Source organism: Cebus imitator, unplaced genomic scaffold (assembly GCF_001604975.1).
Source record: "Cebus imitator isolate Cc_AM_T3 unplaced genomic scaffold, Cebus_imitator-1.0 Scaffold88, whole genome shotgun sequence".
In the NCBI taxonomy this organism is placed as follows: Eukaryota; Metazoa; Chordata; class Mammalia; order Primates; family Cebidae; genus Cebus; species Cebus imitator.
Window position 1 is genome coordinate 1,377,977 of NW_016107403.1, and position 13,319 is coordinate 1,391,295.

Below are 13,319 nucleotides of genomic sequence, written 5' to 3' on the forward strand. Positions count from 1 at the left end.
CAATTTAGGGAAATGATTGTTCACAATTATGTATTTCCTTATTAACACAGAGATTAGATAATGATTCCCCAATTGTTACTTTACTTCTCTCATCCCTCCCCTCCAACCATATCTTTTAATTTGTTTTTCTATTTTAGGTTGTCCACCTTTTTCGAAATTGGCCACTTCCTCACTGGACACTACATGTGCCTTTTTTTTTTAAATGAATTATTTTAGTTGAAAAGAGGTCCTTAATATCTGTCATTGGGCCATGACTCTTTCCTTACTTCAAATCTAGAATCTCTCAAATTGAAAGTTTGAAGAGTTGCTTAGAAGGCAAGGAGGCCCGAAATATTTTTTTTAAAAAAGCATTTGATGTTAGGCACTGTGGTAAATAAATATGGGTTAAAGTGATAAAGTTACTGAATGCCCTGGATTAGTTCACACAGTATCCAGCTCCTTCTTTCTGTCCTAGTGAAACTGGCTCAGATTCCATTCAAGATTAAGTGTCCTGAAAGTTCCTATAATCAGAAAACTGGGAGGCTCTCCCACTGTAGGTGGCATGGCTAGCAGGGTTAGGATCTTGTCTAGGCACATTATAAGGCCAGGGTAATACCAAGGCACTATTTTTTCTCTTTCCTTACTTTTCTTCTCTGCTTTTAGAGACAGGGTCTCATTATGTTACCCAGGCTGGATTCCAATTATTGAGCTCAAGTGATCCTCCTGAGCAGCTGGGACTTCGGGTGTGCACCACTGTGTCTGAAGGCATGGTTTTTTCTTGACACAAATTTAGGAGGATGTTAATTCACAAACAGTCTTAAGACTGAGACATAATTCCAAGGGGCAGAAGATGTGAGTTTACAGTGCTAAAAAATGAGATTCCAGTAGAGTCAGAAATCTGAAATTCGGGTGGAGCGTGGTGGCTCACACCTGTAATCCCAGCACTTTCGGAGGCTGAGGCGGGTGGATCATGAGGTCAGGAGATCAAGACTATCCTGGCCAACATGGTGAAACCCTGTCTCTACTAAAAATAGAAAAATTAGCTGGGTGTGGTGGCACAGGCCTGTAATCTCAGCTACTTGGGAGGCTGAGGCACAAGAATCGCTTGAACCCAGTAGGTGGAGGTTGCAGTGAGCCGAGATTGCACCATTGCACTCCAGTCTGGCAACAGAACGAGACTCCGTCTCAAAAAAAGAAAAAAAGAAAGAACTCTGAAATTCATTACAGGTGTAAGAGACAAAAACAAATTTATTGAGCATAGCAACCCCAGTCGTACTAACTCTAAATCTCATATTTTCACCATATAAAAAAACAGCAAAAGTCAGTCAATATTAAAAGCACAGTCAATATTAAGTGCAACTGGATAGCAGAGGCTCAGCAAATGGGAGGCTGGAGGCCCAAAACCCAACATGATGCCCATGAATGGAAGATTACTTGTGCTTTACATAATTAAAATAGAAGCAGACTATGTAAAAATATTATTCTTGAGATCCTAGATTCTTACCTTAAATTACTGATGTAGTATGTCCAATTAACTAATATGTGATGTTGGGCAAATAACAGACTCTTAGAGCCCCTAATTCTTTATTTTAAAAAAGGGAGGCCAGGCGAGGTGGCTCACACATGTAATCCCAGCACTGTAGGAGGCCGAAGTAGGCAGATCGCTTGAGCTTGAGCTTAGGAGTTTGAGACCAGCCTGGACACCATGGTAAGACCTCATCTCTACAAAAAATACAAAAATTACCTGGACACGGTGGTGTGCACCTGTGTTCCCAGCTACTCAGGAGGCTGAGGTGGAAGGATCACTTGAACTCAAGAGGTTGAGGCTGCAGTGAGCCATGATCTTGCCACAGCACTCTAGTCTGGGTGACAGAGGGAGACTCTGTCTCAAAAGAAAAAAAAAAAAAGAGAGATGACAATGCTTAACTGAAGTAGCAATATTTTAACAAGGCACTAAAAGTTCATCTGCTTAGTTCACAATATGAGTTCAATAAATGTTAGCAAGTAGTAGTTGTCATCATCATCACTGTTACTGCTGTTCTCTCGTTGAACTTAAGCACGTTTTTTGTTTTTTTGGGACAGAGTCTTGCTCTATTGCCCAGACTTGAGTGCAGTGGCATGATCTCAGCTCACTACAACCTCTGCCTCCCAGGTTCAAGTGATTCTCCTGTCTCAGCCTCCCAAGCAGCTTGGAGCACAAACATATGCCACCACCATGCCCAGATAATTTTTTGTATTTTTGGTAGAAGTGGGGTTTCACCATGTTGGCCAGGCTGGTCTTGAATTCCTGACCTCAAGTGATCCATCTGTCTTGGCCTCCCAAAGTGATGGGATTACAGGCATGAGCCATGGCATCCAGCCTTAAGTGTTATAATTAAGGTTTTTATAATTCAGCAAAATGGTTGGGAAATGCTATCTTAAATGAGATGCGTAAGCTGCTATCTGAACATGAGGTAAAAGGAAATTCAATCCTTAATCACTGTGCTAAATTACTTGCACAGTAATGGCCACAACAATTCCTTCTATCCTTATATATATGCCCCTCTGCAATGTGAATTTGCAACTTGTCTATTAAGATGTGGAGTTTATTTTCCCATATATTGCACTGGAGTTGGTCTTGTGACTTGCTTTGACAATAGAGTGCAGTACAAATGACACTGTGCAACTTAGGATTTTAGGTTCTGAGAGACCTTACAGCTTCGACTCACACCCTCTTGGAAAACAGATGCAATGTAAATAAATTGGGGCTATCCTACTAGAGACATATGTTCCAGCTAATAGCTACAACCAACCTCTGAACACATGAATGAGGCTAGCTAGGCCATACAGCCATCCAGTTAAGCCATCAGATGACTGCAACCACATGAATGATCCACAGGCAAGGCCATCAGAAGAACCATCCAGCTGAACTTACCCCAAATTGCTGAATCACAAAGTTGTGACTAAGTAAATGTCTGCTATCTTAAACCAGTGAGTTTTGGAGCGGCATATTACATAGCACCAGAAATCTAATACAATAATCATTTTGAATTGTTTTTCAAAGTATTCACATTTATTAAATGAGTACCATAAGCAAGGTGTCAGGCTAGATGCAAAAAGTGAGGCAAAATGTATAAAGTGTGACCACTGCCTTCAGTAAGTTTACAATCTATATCAAGAGGTGATGAAGTGTTTAAATAAGCGTCATGCAGGGCAATATAATATAAGAGCCATAGAGTAACACAACCATATTGTCATAACAACTGAAAATCAAGATAATTTCTGCTGGAGGTGATAATGGAAGAATTCATTAAGAATATAATATTAGAGCCAGGCACGGTGGCTCACACCTGTAATCCCGGTACTTTGGGAGGCTGAGGTGGGTAGATCATGAGGTCAGGAGATAGAGACAATCCTGGCTAACACAGTTAAACCCTGTCTCCACTAAAAATACAAAAAATTAGCCGGGCATAGTGGTGTGTGCCTGTAGTCCCAGCCACTCGGGAGGCTGAAGCAGGAGAAACGCTTGAATCCAGGAGGCAGAGGGTGCAGTGAGCCGATTCATGCCATGACACCCCAGCCTGGGTAACAGAGTAAGACTCTGTCTCAAAGAAAAAAAAGATGAAAAGAATATAACATTAGAGTTAACTCTTGAAGGACTTTGACAGTGGAAGCAGGAGAGGCCATTCTAAGTGAAAGAAAAATGACAGGAGAGTAATTGTAGTCCTGGAAAAGAGCAAAGTAGGCACGGGCCAATAGTCTATGTTAGCTAGATTATAGTGAAAGTGTAGAGAAAATGTCAGAGAACCATTCTTTTCTTCCTTTCTTTTTTTTTTTTTTTTCTTTTAAAGATGGGGTTTCACCATGATGGCCCGGCTGGTCTTGAACTCCTGACCTCAGGTGATCCACCCACTTTGGCCTCCCAAAGTGCTAGGATTACAGGTGTGAGTCACCTCACCCGGCTTGAGAACCACTCTTTATTCAAAAAGTATCTTCCTCCTGACCAGGAGTAGTGGCTCATGCCTGTAATCCCAGCATTTTGGGAGATGAAGGTGAGTGGATCACTTGAACTCAGGAGTTCAAGACCATCCTGAGCAACACAGTGAGACCTCATCTCTGCTAAAAAAAATTTTTTTAAACGATTAGCCCAGCATGGTAGTGCATGCCTATAGTCTCAGTTACTCAGGAGGCTGAGGCAGGAGAGTGGTTTGAGCCAGGGAGATCAAGGAAGTGAGCTATGATGGCCCCACTGCACGCCAGCTTGGGTGACAAAGTGAGACCCTATAGCAAAAACAAAAACAAAAAACCAACAAACCTCCTTGTTAGCATCATGGCAAGTAAAAAAGAAAAGAAAATAAAAATAGAAATAAACTGAACATGGTGGCTCATGTCTGCAATCCTAGCACTTTGGAAAGCTGAGATGGGAGGATTGCTTGAGGGCTGGAGTTCAAGACCGGCTTGGGCAACATGGTGAGAGAGACCTCATCTCTACAAAAGAATCTTTAAAAATAAAAAAGAAATAATTTGCCGGGCACGGTGACTCACACCTGTAATACCAGCATTTTGGGAGGCTGAGGCGAGCAGATCACGAGGTTAGGAGTTCAAGATAAGCCTGGCCAATGTGGTGAAACCCCGTCTCTACTAAAAAATACAAAAATTAGCCGGGCATGATGGCGTGCGCCTGTAGTCCCAGCTATTCGGTAGGCTGAGGCAGGAGAATTGCTGGAACCTGGGAGGCAGAGGTTGTAGTGAGCCAAGAGATGGAGCCACTGCACTCCAGCCTGGGCAACAAGGCAAGACTCCATCTCAAAAAAAAAAGAAAAAGAAAAAGAATCTAAAAAATATTTAAAGAAAATAAAAAATAAACAAAAATCAAGATCACAGAAAGTGATGGAACACAGATTTGAACTCCTGGTCTGACTCCAGGACCATTTAACCATTCTACTATTGGGCTATATCTTGGCTAAGTTAAAAAGTTAGTTACTTTCTTTTTTCTTTCTTTTTTTTTTTTTGAGATGGAGTTTCGCTCGTTACCCAGGCTGGAGTGCAATGGGGCGATCTCAGCTCACTGCAACCTCCGCCTCCTGGGTTCGGGCAATTCTCCTGCCTCAGCCTCCTGAGTAGCTGGGATTACAGGCACGTGCCACCATGNAGTAGCTGGGATTACAGGCACGTGCCACCATGCCCAGCTAATTTTTTGTATTTTTAGTAGAGACGGGGTTTCACCATGTTGACCAGGATGGTCTCGATCTCTTAACCTCGTGATCCACCCGCCTTAGCCTCCCAAAGTGCTGGGATTACAGGCGTGAGCCACCGTGCCCAGCATGGTCTGGATCTCTTGACCTCGTGATCCACCCGCCTCGGCCTCCCAAAGTGCTGGGATTATAGGCATGAGCCACCGCGCCCGGCTTTGTTACTTTCTTGAGTGATAAAGACCAGAGGGGTGGCAGGGAAGATAGTTACTAAAAAAAAAAAAAAAAAAAAAAACTGGCACCAAACTAAATATCCATCACTAGTTGAATAGCAAAATAAGTTGTGGTAAATTCATATAATGGAATACTATGTAGCCATGAAAATGTACTACAACTACAGAAATCAACAGGGAGGAATTTCTACACTTAAATATTGAGCAGGTAGTCAGGTACAGTGGCTCATGCCTGTAATCCCAATACTTTGGGAGACCAAGACAGGAGGATTACTTGAGCTCAAGAGTTTGAGACCAACCTGGCCAACATAGTGAGACTCCATCTCTATTTTTTTAAATGAAATTTTAAAATTTTTGAGGAGGAAAGCAAACAAGGGATACTTGCAATATGATTACATTTACATAAACTCAAAGTGAGGCAAAATCATACAATACATTGTTTAGAAATACATAAATACACTGCAAACCTAAATGAGACTCGAGAATGAGTAATATAAAATTCAGAACAGTGGCTTCCTCTAGAGGAAGTGACAAGACATTGAGATTAGGGAGGAGTTCACAGAGTGCTTCAAGGAGTTGGTTACATTCATTTTTCTTTTTTCTTTTTTTGAGACGGAGTTTCGTTCTCTTTGTTGCCCAGGCTGGAATGCCATGGAGTGATCTTGGTTCACCGCAACCTCCACGTCTTGAGTTCAAGCAATTCTCCTGCCTCGGCCTCCCAAGTAGCTGGGACTACAAGTGCCTACCACCACGCCTGGCTAATTTTTGTATTTTTAGTAGAGATGGGGTTTCACCATATTGGCCAGGCTGGTCTTGAACTCCTGACATTGTGATCCACCTGCCTCGACCTCCCAAACATTCATTTTTCTTAAACGAAATGCTGCTTATTGTTTCTCTTAAATTGCACAGTTAAGTAATATACTTCTTGTTTACATAATATATGTATACACGTAATAGATTTTATACAAGTACTGTGAGGTTCGAAAGACAGAAGTCAAGTTTTCTGGTGGGAGTTCAGCAATTGAATCAGATTTTATTTTATTTATTTATTTTTTTTGGACAGAGTTTTGCTCTTGTTGCCCAGGCTGGAGTGCAATGGAACAATCTCGGCTCGCTGCAACTTCTGCCTCCTGGGTTCAAGCGATTCTCCTGCCTCGGGCTCTTGAGTAGCTGGAATTACAGGTGCCCGGTACAACGTCCAGCTAAGTTTTCTTGTATTTTTGGTAGAGATGGGGTTTCACCATGTTGGCCAGGTTGGTCTTGAACACCTGACCACAGGTGATTTGACTACCTCGGCCTCCCAAAGTACTGGGATTACAGGCATGAACCACCACACCCGGCCTAACTTTTGTATTTTTGTATTTTTAGTATAGAGGTTTTGCCATGTTGGCCAGGCTGGTCTGGAATTCCTGACTTCAGGTGATCCGCTCACCTTGGCTACCAAAGTGCTGGGATTACAAGTGTCAGCCACCGCATCCAGCAGAAAGAGGACGTTTCAGAATGAAGAACTAGCATAAGCACAGAGAAGGGGAAGCAAAGCGGGAAACAGGGAGTAGGTCATTTTTGCAATAGTCTGCAATATTTGTAGGGCATTATTGGTGGGAAATAATTAAGTAAAGTTGGCTGTGGCTCACGCCTGTAATCTCAGCACTTTGGGAGGCTCAGGCGGGCAGATTGCTTGAGCCCAGGAATTTGAGACCAGCCTGGGCAACATAGCAAGACCCTGTCTCAACAAAAAAGTAAAAAAAGTAGCTGCGAGGCTACTTAACCCCAAGATTCTGGAGAGAAAAAAAACAAAAAAGAAAAAAGAATAAAAAAAGAGAGAAAAGGAAAAAAAAAAAAAGTAGCTTTGGGTGCAATGGGATGGCTCACGCTTGTAATCCCACCACTTTGGAAGGCCCAGGCAGTTGGATTGCTTAAGCCCAGGAGTTGGAGACCAGCCTGGGCAACATGGTGAAACCCTGGCTCTATAAAGAATCTAAAAATTAGTTGAGCATGGTAGCGTGTGCCTGTGGTCCCAGCTACTCGGGAGGCTGAGGGGGAAGGACCACCTGAGTCAGGAAGGTGTAGGTTGCAGTGAGCCACGTTGTTTGTGCCACTGCACTCCAGCCTGGGTGATAGAGTGAGACCCTGTCTCAAAAAATAAAAAAAAAATAAAGCTGTGGCAGAATGCGGAGATTCTTGGAAGCTAGAAGCTCTCATGGGGCATTTGTAAATCTCACACTACAAATAAGTCTTTGTATCAGTTAGGCTTCCTTAGTTTTAGGAAACAAGAAATAATTATAGCTAACTTAAGTGAAAAGAGAAAGAGAAGAGAAAAAAGATGTGGAGACAGAGAGAGAGAGGAAAAGACAAAAGGAGGGGAGAGGAAAAGGAGAGAGAAGAGAGAAATAGATTGATTAGTGTATTGGTTACATAACCAAGTGACCAGTCAGGAACCCAGCAGCTCTGGGGTGCTCAATGTGATGCATTCATCAACCCACTCTTAAGAGCACTTGATTCCAGCTACCTTTTTATTCAGTGTGTCTCCAGCTAAGATTCTAGGTCCCCGGAGAGTCTGACTGACCTAGTGTTTGTTTCCACCTTTGTGGCCTGGGTTCTGTGCTTGCAGCTCATTAGAATACAGGGAGCAAAGACAAGCAGGTAGTTTCCCAAAGGAAGGGATGCTGAGTACATTAAAAAAAAAAAAAAAAGTGTGGATTTTTCAGTAAATTATGGGATGGTTACTACGTAAAACCTAAGATTTCCCTTATTCAAATAAATTACCTTTCAGATTAGACATCTAAACATGCACTAATTTAGTTAAACCCCTGGGTTCGTTGATATGATCACAAGGAGCTAACATTTTCGTTGTTGTTTGCAGTAATCTGAAATTTCTCTCTTCACAATTGCTTTCCTCTCGAATAATTCCCATTTTTCAAAAAAAATTTTTTTTTTTTTTTGAGACGGAGTTTCGCTCTTGTTGCCCAGGCTGGAGTGCAGTGGCGCGATCTCGGCTCACCGCAACCTCCGCCTCCTGGGTTCAGGCAATTCTCCTGCCTCAGCCTCCTGAGTAGCTGGGATTACAGGCATGCGCCACCATGCCCAGCAGATTTTTTGTATTTTTAGTAGAGACGGGGTTTCACTATGTTGACTAGGATGGTCTCGATCTTTTGACCTCGTGATCCACCCGCCTGGGCCTTCCAAAGTGCTGGGATTACAGGCGTGAGCCACCGCGCCCGGCCCATTTTTCAAAATTTTATTTTATTTTTTCTGGAGACCGAGTCTTGTTGTGTCGTCCAGGCGCGATCTCAGCCAACTTGCAGCCTCCGCCTCCCGAGTTCAAGCTATTCCCCTGCCTCAGTCTCCCAAGTAGCTGAGACTACAGGAGCGAGCCCTCCATCACGCCTGGCTAATTTAATTCCCAGATTGATACTCATTGGTTCTGAGATGGGTCAATTATCATTCGGAGAAGACTTAGGTCGACTGGCAGAAAAAGATGAAAGAAATATAAGAAAACGGTGCCACTGAGAGAGGAGCCCTGCGAACCAGCAGAGCGATCGCAAGCCGCAATTCCCCCTTCGGTGGATCGATTACCAAGGCTTCCTGGCAGTAGCTCTCCGGGGCTGCCGACGTGAGTTGAACTGCACATTGGGAACTGTAGTCGAGTGGGGAAGGACAAGGGGCAGGCACCGCACACGCGTACAGGAGCCCAGGTCAACAAAGACGCGCCGTGCGCGCGCGCGCCGGAGAAAAACACGGGAAGACGGACGTGCGCGTGCGCAGCCGCCGCTGGGAGCCACCAGGCGGCGGAGAGGACAGCGGCAAGGAGGGAGGGGCCCAATCCACCGACTGCAGGAGGAGAAGGGGTTGTGCTCCTGGCCGAGGAAGGAGAAAGGGGCGGGGCCGGCGGGCAGCGCGCGGCTGTGCAGAGCTCCTGAGGCCGGCGGGCAGGCGGGGGGTCTGTGGCCCTAGCCGTCGCAGTGGCCGCCGCCGTCACTTGGTCCCCGTCGGTCTGCGGGTGGCGGGTTATGGCGGCGGCGGCAGTGAGAGCTGTGAATGAATTCTCCGGGTGGACGAGGAAAGAAGAAAGGCTCCGGCGGCGCCAGCAGCCCGGTGCCTCCCAGGCCTCCGCCCCCCTGCCTGGCCCCCGCCCCTCCCGCCGCCGGGCGGGCCCCTCCGCCCGAGTCGCCGCATAAGCGGAACCTGTACTACTTCTCCTACCCGCTGTTCGTAGGCTTCGCGCTGCTGCGCTTGGTCGCCTTCCACCTGGGGCTCCTCTTCCTGTGGCTCTGCCAGCGCTTCTCCCGCGCCCTCATGGCAGCCAAGAGGAGCTCCGGGGCCGCACCAGCACCGGCCTCGGCCTCGCCACCGGCGCCTGTGCCGGGCGGCGAGGCCGAGCGCGTCCGAGTCTTCCACAAACAGGCCTTCGAGTACATCTCCATTGCCCTGCGCATCGATGAGGACGAGAAAGGTAACTAGGGGGCTGGGGGAGGGAGCGGCGGCGCAGGGAAGAAGGCGGTGGGGTCGCCGTGGGAGGGCAACACTTGCGTCCCTGTCCTGCGGGAGGGGATGGTGCACCCCCGGAATTGATCTGCCCCGGGAGACTGCATCCCCATAGATCAGAGCCTCATCTAGTATTCTCAGTCAAAATCTCTCCCCTTTCAGGGCGTACTAGCCGTCGACTTTGTTTCAGACACCAGCCTTCCCCCACACTTCTGCATGACCCAAGTCACTGTGAGACACCCAGACATGGTGATGACAGTGACAGTTGTCCTAGAGTGACCACACCGATCCTTTCTTAGCACTGTAAAGAGTGTGAGGCTTCCTCTGAGCCAAGGTTTCCAAAAGGTTTTGATTGTGAAGAAGCAGTGCCTTGTTACTGGCTTTTAATGAAAGCAGGGTACTATAGTGTCAGAAAGAAAGAACAAATGGTGACAGTTTTGAAAGGAATAGCTGCATATGACTGCAGTTGAATTTGTGTCATTTTTATCAAGATAATCATTTTATCTGTACAGTGATTCCTGAATGCTTTTCAGTGTAGTTACATTTAGCATAAAACTTTTCCCCCTGGTTGCTTTGATTTTAATTAAAGCAGTTTTCAAAGATAACCTTTAATTTCCAAGTTGAAATGTTTAATGAATGAATTGCATAAATGTAAACATATCACTTTACAATAAAACCTAAAACATATGTTTCTGAATGAGAGCAAGGATACTACATCCTTAGGGTTTCTTTCTTTTTTTTTTTTAAGACAGAGTTTCACTCTTATCCAGGCCGGAGTGCAATAGCGCGACCTTGGCTCACTGCAACTTCCGCCGCCCGGGTTCAAACGATTCTCCTGCCTCAGCCTCCTGAGTAGCTGGGATTACAGGCATCCGCTACCACGCCCGGCTAATTTTATATTTTTAGTAGAGACGAGGTTTCCCCATGTTGGTCAGGCTGGTCTCCAACTCCTGACTTCAGGTGATCCACCCGCCTTGGCCTCCCAAAGTGCTGGGATTGCAGGCGCACCCGGCCTCATGTTTCTTTTAAGCTAACATTTTTTAGTATATGTGCCAGGCATTGTGCTATTAGCTTTGTATGTGTTATCTTTTTTTTTTTTTTTTGAGACGGAGTTTCACTCTTGTTACCCAGGCTGGAGTGCAATAGCGCGATCTCGGCTCACCGCAACCTCCGCCTCCTGGGTTCAGGCAATTCTCCTGCCTCAGCCTCCTGAGTAGCTGGGATTACAGGCACGTGCCACCATGCCCAGCTAATGTTTTTGTATTTTTAGTAGAGACGGGGTTTCACCATGTTGACCAGAATGGTCTCGATCTCTTGATCTCGTGATCCACCCACCTCGGCCTCCCAAAAGTGCTGGGATTACAGGCTTGAGCCACCGCGCCTGGCCTGTGTTATCTTTTTTTTAAAAAAAATAGGAACTATCCTAGACCATGAAAAGTTATTTAATCCTCACAGTAATGCTGTGAGATGAAGGTGTTATGGGTATCAGCATTTTAGAGGTGAAGAAAATGAGGCTCAAAAGGTAAAGCAGGTCATTCCAAACCTATGCTAATAGTTAATGAAAAATTTTTTATGGAAAATAAGTGAAATAAGGAGAAGTCTCACTTTTACAATTCCCTCCTTTTATCCTTATTTCCGGTATGCTGAGAGCTTGCTTCTCCCTCTGCCTAAGAAACCCACTTTTCTCTCACACCTCAATTAGATGCTCACTTGCATTGTCCATTAATGAAAACGAGAAATCTGCACTTCATTCATAGTCTCTCTCTCTACTACCAACATCAAAAACTGTTCTAGAATTTCAGTCTTGTTGAAACCTATTTTCTTTGTGGGGCCCGGGAGTGGGAAGTAGGATATAGCGAAAGAAGCATGTATTCATGGTTTTGGACAGAGGTCAAGGAGGGAGATAACTTTTAAGAATACTATGTGTTTGTGGAAGGCAATTTTTTATTAACTGCTCCATTCTTTTTTTTTTTTTCCTGAGACACAGTTTCACTCTGTCACCCAGGCTGGAGTGCAGTGGTGTGATCTCAGCTTACTGCAACCTCCGTCTCCCAGATACAAGCAATTCTCCTGCCTCAGTCTCCCAAGTAGCTGGAACTATAGGTGCGCCCCACCACGGCTGGCTAATTTTTTGTATTTTTAGTAGAGACGGGGTTTTACCATGTTGGTCAGACTGGTCACAAACTCCTGACCTCAAGTGATTTGCCTGCCTTGACCTCCCAAAGTGCTCAGATTACGGGTGTGAGCCACCGAGTCCAGCCAGCAAGCTCCATTCTTTATCACCTCTTAGGAACATCCAGGATCCTTTGGAGAGAATGAAAATGGTTGTGATGCTACTGCTGGCTTTAAATAAATAAAAGTCATTGTTTCAACAATGTATAAAAATTAAAAAAAAAAAAGAAAATGGTTGTGACGTTTTAGAATAGAGGAGCATGTTTAAGAGTAGATCATTTTTTGGGCCCGGCAAGGTGGTTCACACCTATAATCCCACCACTTCGGGTAACAGATCAAAACTCTGTCTCAAAAGAAAAAAAAAAAAAAAGAAAATAGTAGATCACTTTTTACTGGGCACCATGGCTCACACCTGTAACTCTAACACTTTGGGAGGCTGAGGTGGGTGGATCGTTTGAGCCCATGAGTTGGGAGTCCAGCCTGGGCAACATAGCGAAACCCTGTCTCTATGAAAAACACAAAAATTAGCTGGGCTCAGTGGCGATGCCTTTAGTCCCAGCTACTTGGGGGGCTGAGGTAGGAGTATCACTTGAGCTCGGGTTGTTCAGGCTGCAGTGAGCTGAGATCACGCAACTGCACTCCCGACTGGGTGACAGGAGTGAGACCCTGTCTCTTAAGATTGTTTTAGTTGTTGTATTTAGGAAGAGAATGTCAGAACATGCAAGGAAATTTTATTTATTTATTTGTTTGTTTGTTTATTTATTTTGAGACGGAGCCTTGCTCTGTTGTCCAGGCTGGAGTGCAGTGGGATGATCTCGGCTCACCACAAGCTCTGCCTCCCAGGTTCAAGTGATTCTCCTGCCTCAGCCTCCCTAATAGCTGGGACTATAGGTACTCACCACCGTGCCCGGGTAATTTTTGTATTTTTTGTAGAGAGGGTGTTTCACAGTGTTGGCCAGGCTGGTCTCAAACTCCTGACCTTGTGATTCGCCTGCCTCAGTCTCCTGAAGTGCTGGGATTACAGGCGTGAACGACCGTGCCCGACCTATTTGTTTATTTATTTATGAGACAGTCACACTCCATTGCCCAGGCTGGAGTGCAGTGGCATGATCTTGGCTCACTGCAACCTCCACCTCCCATATTCAAGGGATTCTCCTACCTCAGCCTCCTGAGCACCTGGGATTACAGGCATATACCACCACGCTCGGCTAATTTTTGTATTTTTTTTTTTTTTGAGACGGAGTTTCGCTCTTGTTCCCCAGGCTGGAGTGCAATGGCG

General features: G+C 45.3%; 1 protein-coding gene across 1 annotated transcript in view; it reads left to right on the forward strand.

Annotated features, from left to right (window-relative positions):
- Positions 1 to 9,136: 9,136 nt before the first annotated feature.
- SPAST (spastin) overlaps positions 9,137 to 13,319 on the forward strand; it is an 83,572-nt gene continuing 79,389 nt past the window's right edge. Inside the window, exon 1 of the mRNA XM_037740764.1 lies at positions 9,137 to 9,836. Coding sequence (XP_037596692.1) covers positions 9,422 to 9,836 — 415 coding nt within the window. The 5' untranslated portion in view covers positions 9,137 to 9,421. The remainder of the gene's footprint in view (positions 9,837 to 13,319) is intronic.